Source organism: Fonsecaea pedrosoi, assembly GCF_000835455.1.
Source record: "Fonsecaea pedrosoi CBS 271.37 unplaced genomic scaffold supercont1.3, whole genome shotgun sequence".
NCBI lineage: Eukaryota > Fungi > Ascomycota > Eurotiomycetes > Chaetothyriales > Herpotrichiellaceae > Fonsecaea > Fonsecaea pedrosoi.
In genome coordinates, this window is record NW_013550613.1 from 2,263,682 (window position 1) to 2,288,840 (window position 25,159).

A 25,159-nucleotide genomic window follows, 5' to 3' on the forward strand; every position below is an offset into this window, starting at 1 on the left:
CTTATCTAGACAGTCAAAGACAGCGTATCCGTCGAGTCGCAAATAAGTCAGTGCCGGCATGCTGAACGTCAACCTCTTCAAGCACCAGCCGTTGTTCACCTACGGATTTGACCCACTCGGAGATATGGGCGTCGAATATGGAGGCAAACGAGGCTGGGATACCTGTTCGTTCGCATCACTGACGGGACTGGATCATGGATCCTTGCAGATGGCACCTTGATTGAATGTGCTGGCCAGGGTATCATCCTCTAGTGCAAGCGGGTGGTCTTCATCCAGACTGAAAGGGCAAAATGGAAGTATATATCCCTTGGATGTGCGATAACAATAGCTAGTAGTGGTACTTATGCACAAGTACCTATGGTCCTCAGGAAATCGAAAAGAGTAAAATGCCAAGTCTGACTTGAAAGTTGGAACCCCGTTCCCCAGCCTTGCTGGTAAAACTCCGGTTGCGGGCGACTACAGAAGAGAACAACTCAAGCCTGGAGTTTTAGCTCTCTACCTCAACCTCCGCACCGACCTCGAACCGCCCTCGCTCAGACAATCTCCCTTTTACCTTCTTGCCAGACCTCATTCTCCCACCTGCGTCAGTCACCGCAATCTCTCTCTCTCTCTCTGGAGATAGACCGCAACCATGTCGACCGAAATGGACGTCGACACCGCCCCTCCAGCCGATCCCAAAAACGGGACCTCGTCCCCTACTGACACCAAAAAGTCGTCTGCCAATGCAGGCGCCGAGGCTCGCACGGCTCAGAACGCCGTCGCCGTCCGCAGTATCGAGGGTTGGATCGTGATCGCGACCAACATCCACGAGGAAGCCACTGAGGAGGACATCCACGACCTCTTTGCCGAGTACGGGGACATCAAGAACTTGCATTTGAATTTGGATCGGAGGACGGGGTACGTCAAGGTACGTGAAAAAATAAAGCACTCTCTCTTGGATTTAGAACGTCCTCCCCGCGGCTGGACCCAGACAGAGAGGAAGGACCAAAGGGAGGGAGGAAGGAGGGAACAAGAGAGCAATGAACGGCCCATGCCCTAAGATGCGGAAACGTCAGAGAACAATGCGACTAACTCGAGCTCGATGTTTTGGTAGGGCTACGTCCTGATTGAATACCCTACCCAAGTCGAAGCGCAGGCCGCCATCAAGGCTCTAGACGGCGCAAAACTGCTCGACCAGACCATCTCTGTCGACTACGCCTTCGTCCGCCCGCCACCAAAGGATAAAGGAAGCCGTGCCAGCGGCGTTGCAACAAAGGGCCGTGGCGCCGGGGGCAGAGGCGGGAGGAGTCGAAGCCGCAGCAAGTCACGGAGTAGGAGCAAGAGCAAGAGCAGAAGCCGGAGTCGGAGCCGCGACCGCGACAGAGACAGGCGAAGGGATCCCCGTGACGAGGACAAAATGGACAGAGATTGAAAAAAAAAACGCAACGACGGCGAGGATCTGGATACTATGACGAGCTCCTTCCCTCGGTGACATTGAAACAAACACACCGTGTCTCCGCCTAAAGAACCGTACAACCACTGCCCGTGAGCAGTCAATTTCCCAGAACACAGCCTCTGGGTCTTTTAGTGGTGTTGCCCGACCACGCAGCCTCGGGTCACCATCTCAGACGATCTGTGCATGAGAGAAATCTGGCTCGCCATGTTATTACACCCGAGTAAAGCCCTCTCGAGTACAGCCTGGCCACCTGGTCACTGTCGATACATGATCGGCATCACAACATGTCCCTGTATAAGGTTGGTCCACCTACCCTCCGCTCTCTACACTGATTTTCCTGACTGGCCCGCTAGTTCTGGCGCTCAGTCGACGTGTTTGTCGTAAATACACTCGCTGACTCGCTCTTCTAGTCTAGCTCTGAAGGTGTAGAATTCGCATTGAATAAACGACTTGCTGTGAGGGGCCCGTCCGGCAGACACTCCGTGGCCAATCAATTCAGTCTAGTTTGTATTGAGACCAAGGGCATGCCCTGCTACATACACGGTAGCCCGCTGGTGCCGTTCTACCACCATAGTGTGTGGTTGACGACGCGACACAAACGGCAGCCTTCCCAGAACCCTTAGCGGTCCTTTTATGCTACCACGCTTCTCTTGCGTCCTCGAGAACTCATTAAAGCTCCAACAAGGTGTGATTAGTGCAAGATTACAGTGATGCCCAATGAAATTGAGGGAAAAGAAACAATCGCCTCCTCAATCACAAATTTCCCTTTTCTCCCTGTTCCCGAAATCGTAATTCTGGCAGTCTTTTCCAAGCTCACCTTGCTTTTCCTGAAGCAGTCCGGATCCCTCTCACAGGAGCGATTCTCCTTCTTTCTGAGTCTTCCTTTCTGGCGGCTCAATCGTCTCGACAATTTCCAGGTCGACGATAGAATGTAATCCCTTCTTTTGGAAGGGACACATGACCCTGGCACATGTGGAATACTTTGATATGTTGGGACAATGATGAGCGCAATAGCAATCATGTCGTCGGCATTCGGCACCCTGACCGCACGGCTTGCTGCGAGCTATATTTCGCAATGCAAGATAAATGCCATCCGAGATCTCCTCGTGGTCAAACGGGCACTGTGGGTCATTGCAATTGTTTCGCATGTGATGCTCATTGCATAACTGTCGATTGCTGACACGCAATTCGAAAGCTTCGTGGTCGGCCGGTGCCTCGCGCGGAAGTTTCAAGTCGATACGCTGCCCTAACTTGTTTAGAGCAATGGGAGAGCAAATAGGGCGTGCTAGAGGGTTTGGGTCGGGTTTCGTTAAAGCCTGCCGGGTGAATGCTGGCGATAAGTCGTTTGATTTGGTTGCAGCCGACGAAAGGGTTGCACTTGCAGGTGCGGGCGATGGAGACGATACTTGGGTTGGAGCTTTGGACTGCTCACTTTGAACCAGGTCATCCCACGACCCTTCAAAATGGCGAGGGGGTTGTCTTGGCGGTTGAGCACTGAAAGGACGTTCTTTATTTCGGTGGTTTTGTTTCTGTCTTCGAGGGTGGTTGTTGTTTGATCTCCTCCACAATACGGGCTCCTCCTCCACAACCTGCCCAACCTTCGTCTTTTCCTCTCCCCACGGAGCTGCGATGGCAGGGGGTGCGTAACTGTTAGTTTGTGCATTCTCCCAACTCTGTTCTGCAGCTTTCGATTGCCGAGAAGAATGTGAAGATGTGTCGAGCTTGACAACGCCAACCGAGCTCGAGCCATCCAAATTGTCCATATCGCCATTTACCTCGGCAGGTATTTTGGCGGGCATCTGTGAAATTGTGGCGGGTAGCATCTGCATATTCTCGATGGCCCGAGTAGTAGGGTTTTCGGTGTTGGAAGCGAAGGTCGCGGGGCGGGAGGGTGGAGGGAGTTGGACCAAAGGCTTCGGATTGCTCAGGGAGTCTGTCGAAAATCGCGTACTAGGGTCCTCATATCGCTGAGCCAGGAACGAGCCATTGGCAGTTCCGTTTGCAGTTCCGTTGACCGGAGAGTTGATCACGGAAAGGGAAGTGGTCTGTTGCGGCACAGCTTCAATGACGGAGAAGTCGACTGTATGGAACGGGAGGTTGTAGCCATTGTCTGTTCCCCCGCCCAACCGCACAAGCGACGTCTTTGACTTGGTGTAATCATCGTCGGCGTAAGTCTCGAGGACCTTGAAGTATTCCGATTGGCGATTCAACCCCAGGAAAAGATGTCTGCAATGGCAGTTTTCGAGATACAGTTCGTAGAAGTCTAGGTCTCGTTCAGTTAGCGGCCCCCAACCAGGATCTCTCTAGACTCACGCCTGATCTTTGCATCGACAGCATGGTGACCAGAACCGCAGTCAGAGATTGTAACACCCGGCTCCAGTTTGCTTGCATTTTGAATAAAAGTCCAGAGCTGATCCGGGTCGGGAGGTGAGCCCGCGGTAGAGAGGTCGTCGGCCAGCTTGCCCACGTCAATGAAAATGTGCACTACTACCGAGAGGAGGTCTGGCAGGTCATTCTTGTGCTGCTCGCGGGCAAATGCTTTGGCTTCAGCCACAAGAGTATCGATTGCTGACTTTGCCCCTTGTATTCCTGCTCTTACAAGGTTTGGACTGAAAAAGTGGTGATTCCCGTCGAAGAGGACCATGACATGTTGTACACTTGACTGCCATGACGGATCAGTAAAAGACGCCATGGGGGGGGTAGGACAACAGGGAGGGCCAACCAATCGAGATTCGGCTTCTGTCGCGCGCTTGTGCCAGTGTCTTCGAGATTCGGTTTGATCCTGAAGATCGTACCTGAGATTCTCGCATTCTGCTTCTGTGGCGCTAAGGAGTTGGACCAGTTTCTGAGGAAGTCAGCAACCACAATCCGGAGCAAAGGGTAGGAATTCATCAGCACTTCAAACACTGCTTCGATCTCGGTGGACTTTGCCCGATAATCCTTCTCCAACGACTTCCATGCAGCTGGAGGCTGCACAGGGCCGTCTGTCATGGCTAATGCAGGGCCAAGCGGACAGAAAAGGAGGCAACAACTGGAATGGGGATGGTTGGACAGAAGGACGAGACACTGGAAAATGAGAGATACTCGTCTGCTCCGAGTATCACGAGAGAATACGAAGGACAGGGACGCCAAAGATAGTGGCACAATTTAAAATTGAATTGTGTGACAGGCGATGGCAAAAGGACAAACACCCCCGCCAGGCATTGTTTCTCTTGTCGTTCTCCGCAGGCTTCTCGCTATTAGATAGGAGACAAGGGAAAGAGACAAACGACGGGCAGGCGCAGAGTGAAAAGGTAGTGGCATCAAAGGTTAAATGCAGCCGATTGCGTTGGGACTCTGACAAACATTCGGCTTCCCACAGATCAGGTACCTACATGTCCTTTTCTGGGGGGGCGGCTCTCAGGCGGCTCGCTTAGGCGCAGATCTGGCGGGGTTAGGGGGCGAAAAAGAAGGCTTTTGTTTCCCACTAAACCAGCAAGCAAGGTTTGAACGATAGATGCATGGGAACCAACAGTGATTTATTCATTATGTGCATTGTGGATAAAGAAAATACCTATCAAACGACAAACGACATTTGTGGTCTTACAAGAGTTCAGGAGAAATGTTTACCTTCTACCTAGGTAAGGCACATGTAGGGGTCCGGCCCGTCAGAGTATAAGGCATACAAGCAATTGGGTGTCCAGAAAAAAAAAGGAGTCCCTGCATTCATAAACCCCCGTGGAAGGCTCAAGGGGGCAAACAATGCAGGGTCTGAGGAGCATCCTTAGGTACCTAGGTACGGAGGGGAGGCCCCCACTGCATATCCATTTAGCACCTAGGTAGCACGTACGACTAGTTATTGGCACTGAGAGCCGAACAATCAAGAGCTTACACGGACCACTAGGCAGCACACCCAGGAGGAGACGTGCAGCAGGGTGGGGTACTCGGATAGGAAGCCGGTGCCAAACCAATCAGACTTTGTTGCCAAGCTCTCTTGACCTGATATGGAGAGGGCTAGTACACATGCTCGCACATCACGGGATCCACCTTCCGCCGCAACCGCCAAACTAGAACTTGACCTTCAAAAACTTCCGTCTTCACTCTTAGCCATGCGAGGGCGACGCCACCATGCAAGCACCACTATCCGATCCTTCAGTAGAGCACGTGTCCTTCGCTGTCGATCTCGGTCGCTCATACCCGCAGCGTCAATGTCCTTGCCCACGGAGAACGACACCTGAGTTCCATAGAGAAACCGTTGTTGAGAGCCAAGTGATGCTAAAGTATCGCAGTACCCGGTACATGGTCCACAAGTCGAGGAGACTGAGATCATAACAGTGAGTGCCTCATCGTTGTTTCGCACTTTGTTACGTGGTTAGTCAAGTCAGTCGGTGAACCTGTCCTGACTTTGAGAGGAGCGAGTAACGTCTGGGACTGAGTGATCTGTGGAAGTTAGCTGACCCTTCTTATTTGGCTGCAATACCTGTGCCTGATGGAACTGCCCGTCTTGTACGTTGGCCCAGCATCTTTCCTGTCCACAGTTCTCCTGAGGTGCCTTTACACGACAGCAATTTGAACTCGGCCCATGTGGTTTGTTCCATCAGCCTTGCACCATATTGCCCTACAGTCTCTGGCGATAATTCAACCTCCTCTTGTCCGCTCTATTCCCAATTGCTATGAGGACCAGCATCCACACTCGCACACCTCAGGGAGATTGGGAGCTCTGTCAAAACTATCAATTTGGTTGGGGGCTTTCGCCGACTCGTCCATATTCCACCTCTCTGGCCTCCATGGACAACCTCGTGGCGTCTTCTTCGACCTTGTTTGAGACTATGGACAGAGTCCTGTTCAAGGCCAAGTGCAGATGCCATCTCTACAGACGAGAGCATTGTGCCACCTCTTCCCAATCCCCCTTTCTAGTGCCTCCCCATCATCTTGTGTTTGCATTGTTATATATCCCACCCAAATCTGGCAACTGCTCTTGATCCTCTCAATGTCTTCGAAAACCACACCTCATTCTTTGCCTCACTTCTTGAAAAGACTTTTCCTTCAGTCGCTCTTTCATACACAGTCACTCCTTTTGGCCCTGCCCAATGCGCTTTCTCAATACGGTGGGCGCTTTAGTGCCGGGAGTTGTTCTTGCTGGACCGCTGGCAACGATTACTCCCTGTGCCAGTGCACCAAGCTTATCGGCAATTCCGATCATTGTTACGGCACAGCATCAAACCGTATCAACCTGCTTCGGAGTATCGAAATGTTTCCAGGGGACTTGTACTACGAGATATTCCCTAGACACCTTTGCGTACGTTAGCACCGTTATCCCTGCCGCATGGGATGGTACTTCGATCCACGCAACTACGGTCACTTCTACTACTCAAACGGTGACAGTGTCTCGGTTCCGCACGACAATCACTAAATTGGCCACCGCTACTTCAGCTGTCATCAAGAATGGAACCACTTCCCACGCTCCTCCAAAACCTGTTTACCTCACTGTCGCAAAAGATTTTATGATTGCCTACAACAAGATGGGCCCTTTGGCGATACCAGGCTATGGCGGGAGCGGTCTTTGTAAGGAATGCAACGTGCATCAGGACGGAAGTCGGTCTCAGGTCGTCAATGTTATTGAGTGCAGGTCGGGTCCTGTTGGAGCCAAGTGCATGGGATACGCAGAGACATGGATCTCTATGCCCGCTTCTGCCTCCTCTTCAACGACCCTAACGCCTCTTTCAACCCGATTCGTGGCTCCTTCGGCTGGGTCCTTTACTTTCACCTTCACCCTGACAGCTCCTAGTCATATCGTCACTGCCGGAGTCAAGACCATTACTCTCGCGCCGAGTCCTTACTTCCATCATATCGTTCGTGAGTGCCACAGGCCCCGCGAGATTATTGATTTCACCATTGTCGTCACTAAAACAATCTCCTGGACCTTACCCTGTCTCAGACAACCACCGCGGACATCATCTACTGTTCCGATTCCCACTGGCAACCATGTAATCCCTGGTTTTCGCGATCCAGGTAACCGTCCAAGTTCGCCTGTCGATGACCTAGGTGGTGATGCTTACGACTGGACGAGCTGGGGGAGCGATGATGTGGTCAACCCTAGCCTCCCTCTTTCTCAGGACTGGCGTGATTGGACTCCCAGTCAATCTCAATCTGTACCTAGCGCCGAATCTACTGGCGGGTCTCCGATTTCTAGCCTCAGCCCGACCAGCGGCTCTACAAGCATCTCCTACACGACGAGCTCCATTACAGGCGTCACCTCTGGGACCATTGCAACCAGCAGTGTCTTGACTCGATCTGTGAGCCCTACTGCCGACACTACCAGCACTTCAGCTAGCCTCAGCCTTCCACAGTCATCAATGACCATTACAGCGCCAGTCAGTGGTTCTTCAGCTGCCACGACCCGTGAAGTCACGAGCAGTTCGTCTAGTGGCGCAGGGTCATCGACTACAAGCAGCATGTGGGTTACGACAGTCAATACAGCAAGCTTTTCGGGTGGGCCTCTTCCTGACTCGAGTTCAACTTTAACCCTGAACTCTACGAGTAGCTCTTCCACTAGTCCTATTTCCATCTCAACATCAATTCCCAGCTCAGTTACGGCTTCGGGCTTGACATCTCTCCTCTCCTCTAGCACAAGCTCTGTTAGCAGCGAGAGCTTTTCCGGTGCTCCGATCTCTAGATCCACTTCCAGCGTTACTTCTACTACGACCAGTACTTTACTCATCGCATCCACTACTACTTCCAGCTTCAGCATCGGTCCGATCTCAAGGACAACCACAGATTCATTCCCTTCGAACCCCACTAGCTCCACCATCATTGTTGCTACACCCATTTTGGCTACGACCAGCCTATCAAGCACGGCTTTCTTACCCGGAGCAGGCTCATCCAGCACCTCATTCCAAGCGGCAAGTTCAGGAAGTGGCTCCTCGGGTTTTAGCTCTAGAGCTGTACCCGATTCTACGGCCATCTCATTACGTACAAGTTCGATCGCCAGTCCGAGCCCACCTAGCACCAACCCAGGATTGCCAACTCCAACGAGCATCTCTTCTAGCACCAGCATCGTGCCAGATACTAGCTCATCAGCTTCCCCATCGTCTTTAACAAGTTCAGGGGCCACGACCACCTCAACTAGCAGTACCTCTAACGCCAGTGTTGGCCCGATCGGCGGTTCAACTTCAACCCACAGTAGCACCAGCTCCAGCTCTTTCAGCACCGTGTTGACGTCTTTGACGTCTACTTCAACCTCCGTTGTCGATGCGTCAATTGGATCCGCCTCCACATCCTTCTCGCTAACTACAAGTCTCACTACTCAATCTACGATCACATCTGCGAGCTCTTTTTCAACGATCTCAGCTACATCTCCCGCATTCATTGGTGGTAGCACTTCGTCGCTATCCAGCACAACGTCGAGCACACAGATTGTCCCTGCCCCCCCTGCTACGGGTCCCTTCTTCATCACCACAAACTCACCCCTGAGGACTCGCAAGAGAACCGTTCAATATTTGGGGGTTTCAGATGGCATTGGGACTCTCTTCAGCGATTCATCGGCAGCCTCTAGATTCTTTTTGGATACCGCAGGTTACTTGCGGACTGATTCATTCTATGTAGATTCCAATCTCGACCAGTCTTACCTTACTTTCTCTCTCATTACAACCATCAATGGGCGCCAGTCGAAGTGGTTTATTGATTCCACTGGTCTCCTGTTACTACAAGCCGAGGGATCGGGCTTCTGCGTCAATGAACTTGGTGTTGCATTCGTTCTATTCGGAAGTGCAACACCATTCATTTGCCTCCCCGTGATTCTGCAGACCACTGCCGTGATAGCCAGTAAGTGAAACAGGGATGATACACTTCCCTTGAGATTCTTACATGTCTTCCTCAGGTTCGACAAGCAGTAGCATACGCTCAGTACCCTCCACCACTTCACAAATTGTATCATTACCAACCACTGCCACCAGTCGATCAAGCAGTATCAGTATCACTGTATCAACTTTCTCCGTTGCGGGAACATGGACGTTATCGACCTCTTCGCTACAATCTAGGTCCTCATCGTCCGTCATCAGCCTTGGGGGTCTATCAAATTCCTCCAGGGCTCAGTCACTGTTACACTCATCAACGACTATCACTTTGTCAAGGACATCAGAGGGAGGCAGTGGGCTAGCCACAACCTCTGGAATCCCTGCCTCGTCGGAAATAGCTTCAAGTTCAGAATCTCAGACTTCGCTAGGCTTCGTCTCTGCGCCACCTTCCTCCGATGAGCTCTCGTTCTTGGGAGGCAGAGTCACCTCTTCCTCTACCAAGTCGGAAATATTGCTTCCTACCCGTTTGGCTACTGAGGCGTCCTCCATAACGACAGCGAGCCGAGTATTAGCTACAACGTCAAACATATCTTTTCAGCCAGGCGAGAGCTCTTTGGGAGAACCCAGAGTCCTGCCATCATCGACAATGGCGCAACCTGCATCAGATAGTAGCACAACTACTTCCGGTGCAGTGACCCTGGACGGAACCAAGAGCAGTGCCATTTCCAGCACTAGCACGAGAAGTGTCAATATCCCAACCTCCAATGCGTCTTTAACATCTATGAGCTCGACAACTTCAACTACTATCTCTGCTACTAACACCTGGTTCCAGTATTCGATAAGCACACCTGGCTCCGAAACCACACCTGCCTCTGGAACATCAATGTCTCCTGCCTCAAGTACCAACTCAGATCATGACTTTGTTTCCACCACGTTATTCCCAGTTCTGATGACATCTAGTTCTCCTATCTTTTCGGAACTAGCCACTTTCTTTACAAGTCTCCAATCAACGACGACGTTGTCCTCTGAGTCATCCACATTCGACGGTAGGACTACGTCCTCATCGACTATATCCTCACTCAGAGCAACCGCTACTTCGATATCAAGTAGCACAATCTTTCGAGGAACGCTGGCAGATACGATAGGCGAGTCGACGACCACCGGAGAGATGCTCACACCAAGTCTGAGCAGCACTATTACCATGGAAATTGTCGCAGATGACACCAGTTCAACGTTTGTCAGCGCATCCGCCGAGACACCCCCTACAGTGTCCAGTTCCGGTAGCAGTGCGTTGGCCTCCTCTGCTATCACACCCATTCCGGCGAGCTCTTCTGAGACTTCCGAAAAGGACTTCGGCACAAAAGGTCTCTTGACAAGGTCTGAGGTATCTTCTGCCGGGGTCTCAAGTACTGCGACTGTTGCGACGTCTGCAGCCGTGACGAGCATGGGCATTGCAACGAGTGAGTCGACATCACCGTCTGCGGCCCAGACCACTAATAGCGCAAATCCATCTTTTGAGCTGCCTTTTGCCACAGCTAGTACGGTCAATCCACTACTTGCGCCGGTGCAACTCTCATCGACAAACTTCGGGGGCGCAAACATAGGCCCTTATGAGATCGCCACCTCTCCAGGACCACCAGCCGCTGCTGACCCCACGACGCTCTTGACCGCCACATTTGCGCCTGAGATGATAATGGCTACCACCGCGAACCCTGCTATCCTTGATATGACGCTGTCGGTTGAATATTTACCAATTGAAACCACCACTGAGCTGGTGGCTTTGGAAAAGGTGCGACGGGGCGTACAATACAATGGGCGATATCGCCACGTTGGCGGACCACACTAAGTCACTGCAGCGGATTGTATAACTTTTGACTCTCGTTATCGGCTGTCGAGAGATCTCGTCACAGCTTGTGAGAGGGTTGTTGACTTTTGTAAGACCCTTTTCCAGGGGAAATGTTAGCCTCTTTGATTCCTCTAGGAGAGCTAGAGATTTTGTATGATGAGGATTTGTTGGAATCGTCAACGCCGGGCAAGGTCATCCTGTGGTTCCAGACATGCTGACCGGTTGTGATCTCTCTAGGACGACATTCCTCCCATCTCATTAGTTTATACAAGGTCTTCTGCGTCCAAACAATATGTTTGTAGCTTTTGGAGTCACAGAGCCGTGCAGAAATCACAAGTCGAAATTTTATGTCTTCGAGGGCTCTGGTTATGTCGATGGTATTTGGCTTGTTGATGCAGGTCACGTTCCAGGCCAGTGAGTTATGAGCATCGCTGTAAAAGAACCTCTGCGGCTTTGTCCTGGACATCGGGGTTCCGATTCTCTTTGCCTTCTCGTGGAGGGAAAGGCTATGTGTTCGACATAATCACACAACGCTACGCCCTTGGTGAATCCAGCTATGTGCATGATGCTCGGCGCCCACGATAACTCAATTGCAGCAAACGTTCATGATAGCACATAGCAAAGAGACAGGAGAGAGACGGTGCCAAGCATCCGTGCGACAGAGGACAATGGGCGAGAAGAAGTGGCAGACGACACTGTGGAGGTCGGACCGAGAAGCGTGGCCTGGGATGCAGGACGTGTTGCTTGAGTGCGGCTGTATGGCACGACACTCGGGGTGAAGGTTGGTGTCGTGCTGGTGGACACCCCTGCAACAGAGAAATATGTGCTGGTGATTGATGGCCAGAATCCATAATCCCCGTACTGTAGGCCATACGCCTCGGTATCGCAGAAATAGCTGATGCCATACTCGAAGGGGAGGTAGGTGGACGTTGTCCCCACGGAGCTGGGGCTGTAGCCGCCGCTGTAGAGAGACGCGCAATAGGGGAAGTAGGGATTATTGCACACCAACGCAGTCGAGGTGCAGCCGTCCGAGCAGCTGGCGGTGGCATTGTAGTCGTAGCATGTCTTGAATCCCGCCGTGCAGATATCACCTAATGTCGACGACATAGTGATCAATAGTGTCGATACGAGGGTCGTGGTCAATGTATTCCTCCCTGTGCTCGCATCGGTGTAGTAGCCGGTCGACGTCCAGAAAGTCTCGCTGGTGGTTGAGCAGCATTGCAACAACTGATCATCCGTTATGCAATACTGTCCCACGTCGCAGTATAGGGCCCAATCTGTGTTCATCAGCAACTAACTGGCCCAGATGGGAACTCATTTCCGGAGAAAGGCAGCAGAAGTCAAGGGGAAGTCTCTTACGGACGTCACTGGCCACAAAGCCACACAGTGAGCCCAAAGAAGTGAGCCAGGTAAAAGGTCCTGGATAGATGGTTTCGAGGGTATAGGTCGTTTCCTGCTTCTGCCGCCGTTGTAGCTCCATTGGGTCTGTAGTAATGCCATCGGGTAACAGGGTCGATAGGGTGGCAGTAGCTTCAGGCGGCGCAGTCAGTGCAGCAGCTGGTAGTAGGTGTTGCTGTGGGTTGTCGAGATGTGATAAGTGCACAGCTCCCACTGTGGTCAAGCTGGCAGCAATCAACGGGATTGCATACATGGTGAATAGAGAGAATCGCCGTCTGGGAATAGTGACGACTCCGCGCCGACATTTCACATGGTGGGGAGATGACTTTGCAGCAGAGCCTCAAGGTGAGGTGGACTCAACATATACCTACCGAGTACTGAGTACAAATACTCAATTTCACCCATCGACCTGCACCGTCGAGAGGGGTTGAAATGCCCACTGGCCAATATCAGGCGTTCCTTGTGACAATAGTTAGTGCATGCTGCAGTCGTTGGGGGCCAGTTCTACGGTATTATTCCAGGTTTTGCCACGCACACCCACCACCCTTTCTTCATGAGACTGAGGTCTGTTCCTCGCTTAGCGATGACCACGTCCTTCATTTCAACCTTACCCGGTACAACCCACAGCTCAAGTTGCATCGACCAGGGCCCTACAGGAACTATGCTAGAAGCCAGCCACTCCATTTTGTATCTAGGCCCCAGTGACAACACCACCAGCAACACCAGCCTTATTCTTCACATCGAAACCCGCAGCTTCTGCCTGCCAAATCCCTAGGATGTGCCACAAGATGCACCTCTCCTTCTAACCTACTTCTGAAACTAGCGACGGTCACACCACGCTACTGGAGGGATACAAGTAAAGAGGGGGTTTTAGGCACTTCTGTCTCAACCTGTACAAGGGTCAACGGAGACTGGCTACACTGGCCTAATGACTAACCCTGCATGAGACCATTTGGCGCTGCTCGAGAGGGAGGTCCATTAGTCCCGCTCTTCGTCATGGCTCGAGGCCAGCAAAAAAATAGAGATGCATGGGGAAGCTGCAGCCACCCCGATGGAGCGGGAGCGGCTTCGTCTGGTGATAGCCTGGCGGAGAAGAAGTGCGGTTCATCTCTTTCTTTTCAGCCTGCTGTCCTTTGTGTTCGGTCACTGATCACTACAGCTGGACCACTATCTACAAGTTGGAGGTAGAGTGAAATGCAGCCCACAGTTGAACGTTGGTGACGAGGCCGCTGCTCGTATCCGCCAATGTATTCCTGATTGATAAGGCTACCATAGGAAATATCCGACATCGAGTCAACTTCAGCATCATGCTTTTCAAGAACGGCGGCGGCGGCGGCAGCAGCACAACTTATGCTGCCATTGGTCCCTCTCGGTACCACTGGGAGCCTGGATTACTGCACCTCCCTTTCAAAGGTCTTGGTGCACTACTTCTTGCTGCGGCGGGAGTTGTGGTCTCGATCGCCATCTTGCTAGCTGCGAACGGCGACGATGTGAGGCGATGGAGATTCCAGCCGACAGTTTACCTCTCCATTGCTTCCACCGTCACCAACGTCACTGTTTCCTTTGCCTTCCTGGAAGGTGTCACTATTGCTTGGTGGCACAAAGTATTGAGTGATGGAACAACGGTGGCAGACCTGCACCGTATTTGGGCTTATGGCAACAGCTTTCTCTCGGCCGTCTGGAGCGGTCGCCATTTCAACCTGATTGCCCTAGCGAGTATCCTTGTGGCCCTTACTCCCATCAACGGTCCTCTGCTCCAACGAGCGTCGACAATCACAAATGCAACCGTGACGGCACAAGAAGCACTGGATCTCCAGGTCAATCATCTCGTACCTCGAGGATTCACGGCCATTGTGTCCGGTCGAGGGGACGAAGTGAATATGCTGAGCACCAACTTTTCTACCATAGCACGAGGATACTACACTCGAGTACCTATTCATCTTGAATCCGACTGCACGGCCAAATGTCGGACAAGTGTGTTGGGGGCGGGTTTCCACACGAACTGCTCGTCTTATCAAGTGCCATTCAACGTTACCCCAGCCATAAATTCTACCGACTTCCCGAACCCTGTGGTATTTGGTGCAAACATTGCCTTCGACGTCTCCCTGGATCCGACCACTGCCACTTTGAACGTGCAGTACAAACCTGATGCCGGTTGCGCTGGGCAACTATCGGTGACGAACTGCACTCTCCGGGCAGGCACGGTTCTTTATCCCGTCATTGTCGATGGCACTACATCTACCATCACATTCGATACTGGCAGTACCATTTGGGACGATGTCGCTATTGGGAGCCCTGATTCTCTCCCTGACGAAAATCATTTACTGGGGACGACCACTTACGGGGGAATCTTCCTTGCACTGGCTAATCAGTACAACACCAACCTTCAATTTAGCTTTGGCGGCGCCATTGGCTACCAATTCTCTGGCGCACAAAGCGAAGCCTCGATTGCATATGCTCGAGGAATTGAACAGCAGCCTTCTTGTGATGTCTATTTTACCAACCCACTCGCCGACTTCCTCGAGGGAATACGAGAGCTCATTTTCCGCACTGCGGTCGCCACAGCAAACAGCTCGAATACCCAGCACGTCAATGCGCAGGCTTTTGGGAGCCATACCGTCTACCACACGGACTATCTCTTCTTGGCCTTGGCCACCCTCTCGTCTCTACTGGGTATCGGGTCTGTTCTTTACACCTTCCATGGCTCCTGGAGCATCGGTCGTCGCGTGTCTATGAGCCCGATCGAAACGGCCAAGGCGTTCAATGCGCCTCTGCTGCGGAGCGCAGACTCTAATGCTTCGGCAGATGTACTGCTCAGACAGGTCGGTAGCACGCCGGTGAGGTATGGCCTTGTCAGTGAGGTACGGCATGGCGGGGATTCGACCATTTCCACTGATGAGAGTGTCTATCGTGATAGCCCCATGGCTAGCGGCGTTCTGGATACCGCCTACTCACCACATCCTTCGCGAAGATTTTCTGCCGTTCAAAACTCCTCTGGAAGCGACATTGAGTTGCTGAGCCCTCACGGAGGTGCTGCACCGACAAGTGCTCGACTGGAAATCGCAGATCCCAAGAGGGTTACACCGTTGTGAAGGTTTCCAATTGGGGAGGGTGAACAACCCGACAGAGCCATCCAAATTGGAATTGTACAGATGGCAGGCTTGGTCGGGTAATACCGAGAAACGTTCAGTCTGCAACAATGTCACTCGTCCGCCCCCTTCGCCACAGCCTCGCCTCGTTCGTGGAGAAGTGCGGTACAGCCCTTCGACTGATGTACCTCGCACCCGGTAGATATATCTGGTTGCTGGTTCGCAGGCAAATAGGGGCTCGGGAAAGCCAAACCCGAAAGGATTCACACGTGACAGTGTGATTGGTTTCCATGGTCAAAGCCTCGTCGGCCGATCGGCTGCGCTTAGCGCCTCGGCGCGTCTTAGTGCGGCATTTTTCTGGGTTGCCGGCAAAGGTCCGATTCATTTTCGCTGCAGCTTCAATTCAATTCATCCATCTCCGTCCCTTTTTTTATTTTCCCAAAGTACCAGAAAAAAACCACAGTGACAACTCCATCATTCTCTTGAATTGTTGCTTCGGTCTAGGTCCGCCTGTCTCTAGATCTGCTTCCCCGTCTTTGTTAGATTGCTTCAAGTTGACCTGTCTCTCATCTCCACTCCATTCACAATGGCGACTGCGACTCCTCAGGTCGGTGCTGCTATCCCAGCTACCACCCCCGCGCCCAAACAACTTTCCGGCCTCGATCTCTACAGCAGATTCGTGAGTTTGCATCCGTTAATGAAAGTTGTCTCGCCGCTGACCTCTTCCAGGCCTTCGCTGGTGCAGTCTGCTGCTCTGTCACCCACGGTGCCCTCACCCCCGTCGATGTGTAAGCTCACTTCCAGCCCGCGCAGTCGATAAGCGCTGACATGTGCCTTCAGCGTCAAGACGAGAATCCAGCTGGACCCTGCGACATACAACAATGGCATGATCGGTGGTTTCCGAAAGGTCATTCAGAATGAGGGTGCTGGTGCTCTCTTGACTGGTTTCGGCCCTACCGCAGCAGGTTACTTCTTGCAGGGTGCCTTCAAATTCGGAGGTTACGAGTTCTTCAAGCAGCAATCCATCAACCTCCTCGGCTATGAGACCGCCTCAAACAACCGCACTGCTGTCTACCTCGCCTCCTCTGCCGCCGCCGAGTTCTTCGCCGATATTGCTCTCTGCCCTCTCGAGGCAACCCGTATCCGGTTGGTCTCGGAACCCACCTTCGCTTCTGGCCTCGTTGGCGGTTTTGGCAAGATCTTCAGAAACGAGGGTATTGGCGCTTTCTACAGCGGTTTCGGTCCCATCTTGTTCAAGCAGGTCCCTTACACAATGGCCAAATTCGTCGTCTACGAGAAGGTCGCCGAGGCGGTTTGGCGCTCGTTGGACAAGGAGACCGCTTCCGATGGCACCAAGACTGTCGTCAACCTTGGCTCTGGTCTGATTGCTGGTTTTGCTGCCGCCATTGTTTCCCAACCTGCCGACACCATGCTCTCCAAGATCAACAAGACCAAGGGCCTGCCGGGTGAGAGCACCACCAGCCGACTTTTCAAGATTGCAAAGGAGCTTGGTTTCCGTGGTAGCTATGCTGGTATTGGTGCTCGTCTGTTCATGGTTGGTACCTTGACTGCCGGTCAATTCGCCATCTACGGTGATATCAAGAGGTACGTCTCAAAAGTCCCATCATGTCGCTGGCGGATGCTAACATGTTTACTAGAATTCTTGGCGCGACTGTAAGTTTGCCTCGGCCTCGAGAATTCGATTTCTTTCTAAAGAAACTGTCTATTGAATGGACACAAGCTAACATATGTTTGTAGGGTGGTGTCGAGATCTCCAAGTAGACGCAACAAAAGATGACGGATCTGCATGATTTCAGCTCAGGTTATATGGGTTCGGAGCATTTTCATAATCTTTTTTTGCGCGGGCGGATCCTCAGCATGCACGACACAGCACATCACCATCGGCGACGCTGCGAGAAGCGGTTTAGACCATCAGAGCATTTCCGGATTAGATGGCCTTGGAAGGGGGCCTCGACGAGCTTTCTCGAGGGCTGCGCCAAAAGATTCTTGCATGTGATAGACATTTGTGTGGTTTGCTTGAGCTGCTCGAGGAACAGAGAATCTTCCTAAAGGGGGGGGTTTTTTTCTCAAGACCTCCAAAAGCAAAAGACTTTAGAATAGACGGTGGATTTATGTACCAACAATTCATTTAATGGCACACACGAGAAACGTCTTGACAGGGGGACTCTCTTGACGTCTGATTGTCTGTTGTCTCGCCACATGTGTAATCACTGCGCTTGGATTGTAGTGTAGAGTGGCATCCTCATTGTTATGATTGACCGCCTCCTCCGTCGACCGTCTTCTTCCTCCGCCGAAACGCAAACAAGGCATCGTCTTTACCCGCGAAGCTCGGCAGGGCCACCTGCGCGACCTTTTCCCACCCCGGCCTCTCCCTGGCCATGTACTCGTCGACCATGACGTCCTTGAAGCCCGTGTACCCGTTGCCGTTCTGCGTGCCGGCCACGCAGACGACGTCGCCCGTGTACGCGTCGAGGACTCTGCGGGTGAATTCGCCGGTGCCACTGCCGCCGCTCCCGACGATGGGGTAGACGAGCAGCAGAAGCGACGAGGGACACCCGCCGCGCTTGCGCAGGTACTGCACCCCGTCGGCGACGTGGGTGTCGGGAATCCACACGGTGCGCCACCGCGACTGGCCGCTGTCGACGGCGACGACGTCCAGGTCTGGGCCCAGCCGGCGCAGCATCAGAGTCCAGTACCCGTTGCCGCTGCCCATGTCGAGCACGGTTGGGGTGCGACGACTGCGGTTTTTGGAGTTTGCCGAGTGGGTTGGACCCGTGCCTGTATTTGTGCCTGTAGAGGTGGTGGAGGTGGAGGTGGAGGTGGAGATGGAGGAAGCAAGTTTCGCAATCACCTGCAGAGCCTCCCACGACGGGCACACGCAGCCAAAGTGGTGCATGTACACGGGCAGGATGTGGTGCGACATCTTGACCAGCGCCGTGTTGGCGTTGGGCCCCGCGTACTCGAGCGCCGTGCACGAGTAGGCCCAGAAGTCCAGCGCCGGGTTCTCGTGCCGTGTTGTCGTCTTGGAGGACGTGCGGGAAGATGATGGCTGCTGGTTCGATCCATCCTGCTGAGCTGCCACCGCCACCGCCACCACCACCGGAGAAGGCTTGAATTTGGGCACGCTGATCGAGGCGTCCAGGTAGCGTTTGCTCAAGAGATATTCAGCCACGGTCGCGCGGAGCGACCCCTTTTTGGCGTTGGCTGCCAGGGACTTGAGACTGTTGGCGGCAGATCGGGTCGGGTCGAATAACGAGATATACGCCTGGATGTCTGCCGGGGGCGGGTATCCCGATATTCTCAGTGACGGCTGTCCGGGGATCGTCCTGGGTTCCGAGGGGTCATTGCTGTTCTTGTCGCTGTCGTTGTTCTCGTCATCATCATTATTCTCGCCGACACCGTCACTACCACCAGTTGCTGGCGCAGACGGAGGTGCAGGTGGAGGCGAAACACGCTCGACATACCACCCGTGCAAGCCATTGACCCGTCCAGCGCGAATCGCCGCCTCTGCCTGCGCGAGGTTCACCGACGCGGTGGCATGGTACGTGAAGTTGTCGCCGGCGGGCAACTCAAAGGCCGAGGCGATGGCGGCGCGGAACTCGTTTGCCTGGAGGTGCGCATGGATCTTGTCCCAGACCCCTGGAGCCGGAGCGGGAGCCGCCGTCGAAGTTGTCTCATCATTCCCCTCAACCACGCTCGAGAACAAGTGCGAGGGAGACCACGTCTTGGACCCGTCCGTCACTGCTTGTGGTGAGGGTGGCATTTTATCCTTTCTCTTTTTTTTTTTTTTGGAAGTCAGAAGACAGACAGCACACTCCGTAGCCCGGAGGATGAACCCAGTCCAGACAATTGAGCCCTATTGATGGAAAATTTCGCGCAGTTGGATTTTGCGGGGGAAAGTACCTTGAGGTAAGGTCTTTAAAAGGTCAGGACCTGCGCAAGCTAGAGTCAGGGAACTTCGTTCTCGCTCCTGCAGAAAGACTTTTGAATGGAACGGGGGCTTTTGTAGTCGATCGGGGTTCATTGATTTCAAATGACGACATTGCATCGATAGGTTGGGGTAACGAAAAAAAACAAGGCTGCGAGGGCCGAGTCCGCAAGGCTGCGCACCGAAAGGGGAGTAAGAGAAGTGAGCCATCGAAGCCCGCGAGCTAGCGAGGGAAAGAGGAAGAGAGTGGGAGAGGGGTGTTGTTCATGTAGTACTCGGTCGGTGCGGAAGATGATAGCCCAACTCAATTTTTGTTCCATTGTGATTTTCCTATCCCATCCTATCCCATCCTATACCACGCTTGCTATGCCCTGCTACACTCCCTAAAACGCCTCGTGCATATGAAACACCTTGACTAGGGTCTACATTCTGGGTAATAGAGAAAGAGAGCGAGAGAGAGAAGAAAGACACCTTGACAAACATAAAATCCTCCTCCTCCCACCATTCCATTAACCCTTTTCCATGGTCCAATACCAATCTCCATCCTCCGCAGTCACAGACTCACTGAGTTGGCCACCGGCACCTCATTGACGTTGACGCTGTCGTTGTCGAAACTCATACTCATTCTCTTCTTCTTCTTTTTCTTCTTCTTCGTCTTTTCGCTGGGACTGGGATGATCCTCACCGTTGATGGCTTCCATATGCACCGCCTCGGCACCCCTCTCTTCGAGCCCGACGGTCACGACGCCATTCGCCGCCGCAACTCCCTCGTCGCTGCATGCGTCACCAAACGCCGACTCGTACACGACCTCATCATGGGACAAGTGGTTCTTGACTCCATTGGTGTCTGCATGTGGGGTCCGCGCACCGTCACCATCCTCGATTATTGCATCCACGGGAACACTGTCATGGGCGACTCCATTCGCCTCGACAACTGGGTCGACATCGTCGACTTTGAGTTCTGGTGCATGTTCTGGCGCATCCTCAAAGACAGGCTCGAGCCTATCCATTTCTTCAGATGCCTGCATCTTTGGAGGCTCCTCAAAGTTCTCTGCCACAGGGACCACATTCCAGTCCTCCTTGACATAATCTTCATTTGGAGGCGCCTCTTGGGGCCGTTCATAGACTTTTGGATCCTGCTCTTGCTCCGGGTCCTCCTCCCAGAGGGGATAGCAGTCTTCTTGTGTATAGGGACACCCATCACACAGGCTCTGCCGACGTTTGATTTCGTCATGGTTATGGAAGCGGCAAGACCCTGTCAAATAGTCCTTGGCCGTCCACTCCTTGTCGTTGGATTTGTGAAGATCCCAGCCAAAATCAGAATTGCGCTTATAGGTCCTCTCCCACTCATCGCCATCGATGTAACCCCTCGGCACCTGACCCAATGCCGCCTTGATCACCTCTCGGAGCGGACTCTTGTTGGGTGCTGCTTGATAGATGGCGTCCACGATAGCGGCCTCCAATTTCCACTCATTGTTCGCGAGGTTGTGCCGGATCATGTCGGTCACCTGGTTGCTCAGAGCCGAGACCTGGTACTTCCAGGCGAAGACCCCAAGTTGGACAACCTCGCTGAAACTCAACCGGTCTTCGAGCTGAGGATTCGGGCAGAAGTTCCAGATGAAGAACTCTTCCATTGTCTGGGCACCGGTCTCGAGGAGTGTGATTTCTCTTGTAGCAGAGTACCGTGAGAGCTCCGTAATTTGCTCTCGCAGGGTTCTCGAGCGACGTTGCAGAAACTCCTCGGGGATGAGAAATCCCCTAAGAGTGCCATCATCTTCGCCGACTAATAACTTGACCCGCGGACTCTGGCACCACCTAAGGACTGGTTAGCAAGACGGCTGATATCAGGGCAGCTGTGAGAACTGACCGGACATATAGTCCACGGTGACGGGGATCCATAGCTCATAAACGGCCTTTCTGGGTTCTAAAGCAACAAGAAGAATGGAATTCTTGATTAGACGAAGAGAGAAAACAAACCCTATGTATATTCACTCATGGCACGCCATAATCCTTGTAGAGCCTCAAGCTCGGTGTCGCATGCGAGTAGACCGGCTCGCTGCCAATGGAACAACCTTGACAAGCGACGCGTGGGAGTCTGTGAGTGGATGGCAAAGTGAAGCAGACTTACCTCGAGCTCAAGGGCATGATGCATCGACCGTCCTTGTCTCTGTTAACTCACCGGTCAGTAACAGTTCGTGACATCCAATCATGATTCTTGTTGGCGGAGCTACAAACGAAATGCACCTGTGAGCAGGCTCGAGTACGTTCCTCACCGATGAGCCTGGGATACACATGCACACAAAGATAGACCAGATGGATTTAGCAAGGGAGAAGGGTCCCGTTCAGCGGTCTGCAGAAGAGAGCAGCCACCGGAGAGCACCTTCTCGCACGGCCCGTCGAAAGCTACACTGCTAAATCGAAATTGAGTCGTCTAGCTTGGTAGATACATTTGCCTCCCGGTAGCAGTGAGCTAGGGATCCTGGGCTTCGGAAGGATGGGTAGGAATCAGAATTCCAGTCTGCAGGGACGCAATGGACTAAATGTCTCGGGCATCAACTGGACTCTGCAGCGGCGGCGCTGTAAAGGCCCGCCTCAGAACTCCGGGGAGGCGCTGTCGGTTTCGGCCGCTTCATCGTCAGTACGAGGTATATCCCGCTCCCATGGTCGTTTTCGCATGTGTGTGCTTTCTCGGTCGTTTAGAGCATGTCACGCAGCCCAAAGGGCAATCAAAGCTCTGCCCAGTCGTCTTGAACAGGTGACATCTTCCTCGGGGGATGCGAGACACCAACTGGACATCAGGCAATCGCGAACGAAACCATTGGGTGCTTTGTTCGGGCAGCAACAGACGTGATTGAAGGTGCGCCCTGCAGGTTGTGCTTGGGCACTGTCTAGTTGACGCAAGTAGAGCATGGCAATGTGCAATGCGCTGGCCGGCTTGGTCGGATCCATATCAAATGACCAGTTGTCGAGAAGAGATTTGGAAAGGTCGGAAATAATAATCGAAGCCCAAAATGTCTCGAGAGAGCCTAGATTCGGTACCCAGCAGCAATCCACAGGCCCCTCTGCACCAAGCGTGCATTAGCGCAAGGCAAACAGACAAAAGGAATGCTTTGGCGAGGCGCCTTGCTGGTAGCAACTTTTCAATGCCCAAAATATCCGGCAGTGAATGGAAAAAGGTGCCAGGCCACGTCCGCTTGGGTATCTCTATAGTCCGCGTTCATTCCATGTGATCCAGGGATACTGCTTAGCCTCGAGGAGTCCAGCGAGGCGACACCGACAGGGACTTTTGGTGCAAAATGAGGCTCAAGTTCATCAAATCCAGACGGTCTCGCTAAGGTAGTAAAAAGTTAATGTAGACAGGTTACCGAAATTGATCTGAATCATCGAATAGCGAACGGACAGAAATCCCAAAAGCCACCCTAATTAGCTTGCAGTCATCGAGACAGTTGTACAGAGGCATCTCAAACATAGTCGAAGCATCCTGCGAAGGGTCTGCGTAAGCCTGCGGTGACTCTGGCCAGGGACCCCCAAGTCGAATGCTGGGCTTGGGTATCAATCCGACAGAGGCACCAGCCCAAGCGTCCTCATTCCGTTCTCCAACACAATGTGGCAACATTTGTAGAATGCCAGTTTGGCTAGGCTTCGAGCAGAGCCTTCGGCCTCGGCCTCATCTTCCCAGATACTGGGCAAGAGGTCGATGATGCTGAACAGGAATGTCAGAATCTGAGCGGATTCCAACCTTTCAAACGACGTCTTCAGGATCGCGGGGAACTGGACGAGAAGCCTGAGAATGTCGGCGTATGTATTGTCTTCACCATCGAACATGCTGTAATCTGTGCTCTCGAGTTCCGCACGATCGATCTCGACACCGCTGAGTTTCAATCCAAGCTTTGTGTGCCATTTTTGAAGGTTCAAGCCAGTATAATCCCTGGTGTTTGCCAGCTTGTTGAGGTCAAAGTTGAACGTGCCGCCGCGTCTGGTAGAGAGATCGTCGACCATGAGATTGGTAGCACCCAGGGCATCAGAAACTTTCAGTGGATCTTGCTCGGAAAACAGCTGAGCTGCCTCTTCGTCTGTGTCCAGCGCCAGTTGAGTTGCATCGCGACATTGGTCTAGAATGTCGCCCAAAAGGAGGCCACTGGTTCCTTCTTTCGGCACGAGGCCATGTACGTCGCCAAAGCCGACATGATCGAGTCGTTGCGCCAAGTCAGAACGGTCCATCAAGTCGAGGACCTTGAAGACTTGTTGAAAGTGAGTAGTCTGCCGCGCCGACACGACGTAAATCATCTTGTCAAAGGAATATTTCTTGCTGCGCTCCAAGACGGCCGCAACATCTCGGAGCAAGTATGTCGTGGTGCCATTACGAAACCGGGCGATGGCCGCCCCGTGCTTTTCATCGTTTTTGTTGATATCAATTACCCAGGCACCATCACTCTCCCGGTAGACTCCCTTCTCCTTCAATGCATTCTCGACCTCTTCAATAGTCTCGTGAGAGACATCCGACTCACCCGAGTAATCGTCGAATTTCACACCGAGTCGGGCATAAAGTTCCGTGTATCGCGTAATGCAGACTTCACGAAACCTTTTCCACAAAGCCAGGGCATCTTCATCGCCGTCCTCGAGTTTCTTGAAGAAGTCGTCTCTTTCTGCTTCGAGCTCGTGACTCACTTCGGCGCCATCTTCGCCTTCGGGGTTCTTCTTGGCCGCTTCCTGCTCCTTTTTGAAGAGATCCTCAATCTGTTCGTACACGTCAAGCAAATGCCGTAGAGGATCAGCGTCGAATTGATCGTCTGACCCGAATCGCGACCAGCCTGCTGCCAGAAGTCCGACATGCTTGCCCCAGTCACCAAGAAAAGTCATCCTCGTCACATCCCACCCCAATCTCTCGTACATGGAGGCTATGAAAGTCCCCACGATCGTACTCCTCAAGTGTAGGCCAGTAAAGGCTTTCCCGAGGTTTGGCGACGAGAATTCAACAATGACCTTACGCGCTTTCGTGTCCGCCTCAGTCTCGGTGGGAGCTTCGGTAAGTAGCGTGTTACCGTATGAAGATCCACGGTCAATGATATAGGACAGCAAAAGGCGGGCGAGGTTAGTGTTCGCAAAGTAAAATAGGAGGTTGATCCCGTCGTTGACAGGGTGTCCGAAGAGAGGGGACTCCGGAAACTGTTTCAATAGTCAGCGGCAAAGGTCGTGCGAAAGGGAACGTCCGTCCCAGAAGCAAACAGGGACAACTCACTCTTTGCTGCAAATCGGCCGCGAGATCTTCGGAGTCGACACCCTTGAGTCGAAGGCGAGGCGCCACAACCACCAGATGGGTCATGTCATTTGCCCAAACGATCGACTTGTAGGCGGTCTGCTTTTCACAGTCCGTGAGTTGGACGATAAGCTCAGCTAGATGAGAGTAATAGATGGCCAGTGGATTGGTATAAAGGTCTGTCGTCGCCGACACAAAGCCGGGATCTTCAATTCCCATGGCTTCAAGGAAGCCATGCAGGCCCTCAGCTGAGGTTGTAGCCATCTTGGCTCTGCGTGTAAAGAGAGGTTTGTCGTAGAGGAGAGTGATCCGGTGAAAGAGACATTGGTACTTGAAGTATGCAACGAGAAAATATGCCCATGGTCTTCCCAATCCGCTCGGCGAATCATCGTGTGCCACCCGTTCGGCTGT

At 52.9% G+C, this 25,159-nt stretch overlaps 10 protein-coding genes across 10 annotated transcripts; 5 read left to right on the forward strand and 5 right to left on the reverse strand.

Moving 5' to 3' along the window:
- Window positions 1–631: 631 nt before the first annotated feature.
- Z517_04733 (uncharacterized protein) lies at window positions 632–1,411 on the forward strand (the record flags this gene model as incomplete). Its single annotated transcript, XM_013430061.1, has 2 exons — window positions 632–907; window positions 1,094–1,411. The coding sequence occupies 2 exons, from the start codon at window positions 632–634 to the stop codon at window positions 1,409–1,411; spliced, it is 594 nt and encodes a 197-aa protein (XP_013285515.1).
- Window positions 1,412–2,283: 872 nt separating this feature from the next.
- Window positions 2,284–4,426, reverse strand: Z517_04734 (uncharacterized protein; the record flags this gene model as incomplete). Its single annotated transcript, XM_013430062.1, has 4 exons — window positions 2,284–3,698; window positions 3,749–4,097; window positions 4,158–4,280; window positions 4,334–4,426. 4 exons carry the CDS (start codon window positions 4,424–4,426, stop codon window positions 2,284–2,286), a joined length of 1,980 nt encoding a protein of 659 aa, XP_013285516.1.
- A 2,078-nt stretch (window positions 4,427–6,504) lies between these two features.
- Z517_04735 (uncharacterized protein) lies at window positions 6,505–9,246 on the forward strand (the record flags this gene model as incomplete). Its single annotated transcript, XM_013430063.1, has 1 exon — window positions 6,505–9,246. The coding sequence occupies one exon, from the start codon at window positions 6,505–6,507 to the stop codon at window positions 9,244–9,246; it is 2,742 nt and encodes a 913-aa protein (XP_013285517.1).
- A 610-nt stretch (window positions 9,247–9,856) lies between these two features.
- Z517_04736 (uncharacterized protein) lies at window positions 9,857–11,056 on the forward strand (the record flags this gene model as incomplete). The annotated part of the gene is made up of 1 exon (XM_013430064.1): window positions 9,857–11,056. The coding sequence occupies one exon, from the start codon at window positions 9,857–9,859 to the stop codon at window positions 11,054–11,056; it is 1,200 nt and encodes a 399-aa protein (XP_013285518.1).
- A 603-nt stretch (window positions 11,057–11,659) lies between these two features.
- Window positions 11,660–12,707, reverse strand: Z517_04737 (uncharacterized protein; the record flags this gene model as incomplete). Its single annotated transcript, XM_013430065.1, has 2 exons — window positions 11,660–12,333; window positions 12,416–12,707. The coding sequence occupies 2 exons, from the start codon at window positions 12,705–12,707 to the stop codon at window positions 11,660–11,662; spliced, it is 966 nt and encodes a 321-aa protein (XP_013285519.1).
- Window positions 12,708–13,761: 1,054 nt separating this feature from the next.
- Window positions 13,762–15,546, forward strand: Z517_04738 (uncharacterized protein; the record flags this gene model as incomplete). The annotated part of the gene is made up of 1 exon (XM_013430066.1): window positions 13,762–15,546. One exon carries the CDS (start codon window positions 13,762–13,764, stop codon window positions 15,544–15,546), a length of 1,785 nt encoding a protein of 594 aa, XP_013285520.1.
- Window positions 15,547–16,129: 583 nt separating this feature from the next.
- On the forward strand, window positions 16,130–17,325 carry Z517_04739 (uncharacterized protein; the record flags this gene model as incomplete). The annotated part of the gene is made up of 5 exons (XM_013430067.1): window positions 16,130–16,222; window positions 16,273–16,331; window positions 16,384–17,148; window positions 17,202–17,217; window positions 17,302–17,325. The coding sequence occupies 5 exons, from the start codon at window positions 16,130–16,132 to the stop codon at window positions 17,323–17,325; spliced, it is 957 nt and encodes a 318-aa protein (XP_013285521.1).
- A 487-nt stretch (window positions 17,326–17,812) lies between these two features.
- On the reverse strand, window positions 17,813–19,327 carry Z517_04740 (uncharacterized protein; the record flags this gene model as incomplete). The annotated part of the gene is made up of 1 exon (XM_013430068.1): window positions 17,813–19,327. The coding sequence occupies one exon, from the start codon at window positions 19,325–19,327 to the stop codon at window positions 17,813–17,815; it is 1,515 nt and encodes a 504-aa protein (XP_013285522.1).
- A 718-nt stretch (window positions 19,328–20,045) lies between these two features.
- On the reverse strand, window positions 20,046–21,390 carry Z517_04741 (uncharacterized protein; the record flags this gene model as incomplete). Its single annotated transcript, XM_013430069.1, has 2 exons — window positions 20,046–21,306; window positions 21,359–21,390. The coding sequence occupies 2 exons, from the start codon at window positions 21,388–21,390 to the stop codon at window positions 20,046–20,048; spliced, it is 1,293 nt and encodes a 430-aa protein (XP_013285523.1).
- Window positions 21,391–23,043: 1,653 nt separating this feature from the next.
- Window positions 23,044–25,012, reverse strand: Z517_04742 (arginine-tRNA ligase; the record flags this gene model as incomplete). Its single annotated transcript, XM_013430070.1, has 2 exons — window positions 23,044–24,657; window positions 24,731–25,012. The coding sequence occupies 2 exons, from the start codon at window positions 25,010–25,012 to the stop codon at window positions 23,044–23,046; spliced, it is 1,896 nt and encodes a 631-aa protein (XP_013285524.1).
- Window positions 25,013–25,159: the final 147 nt, after the last annotated feature.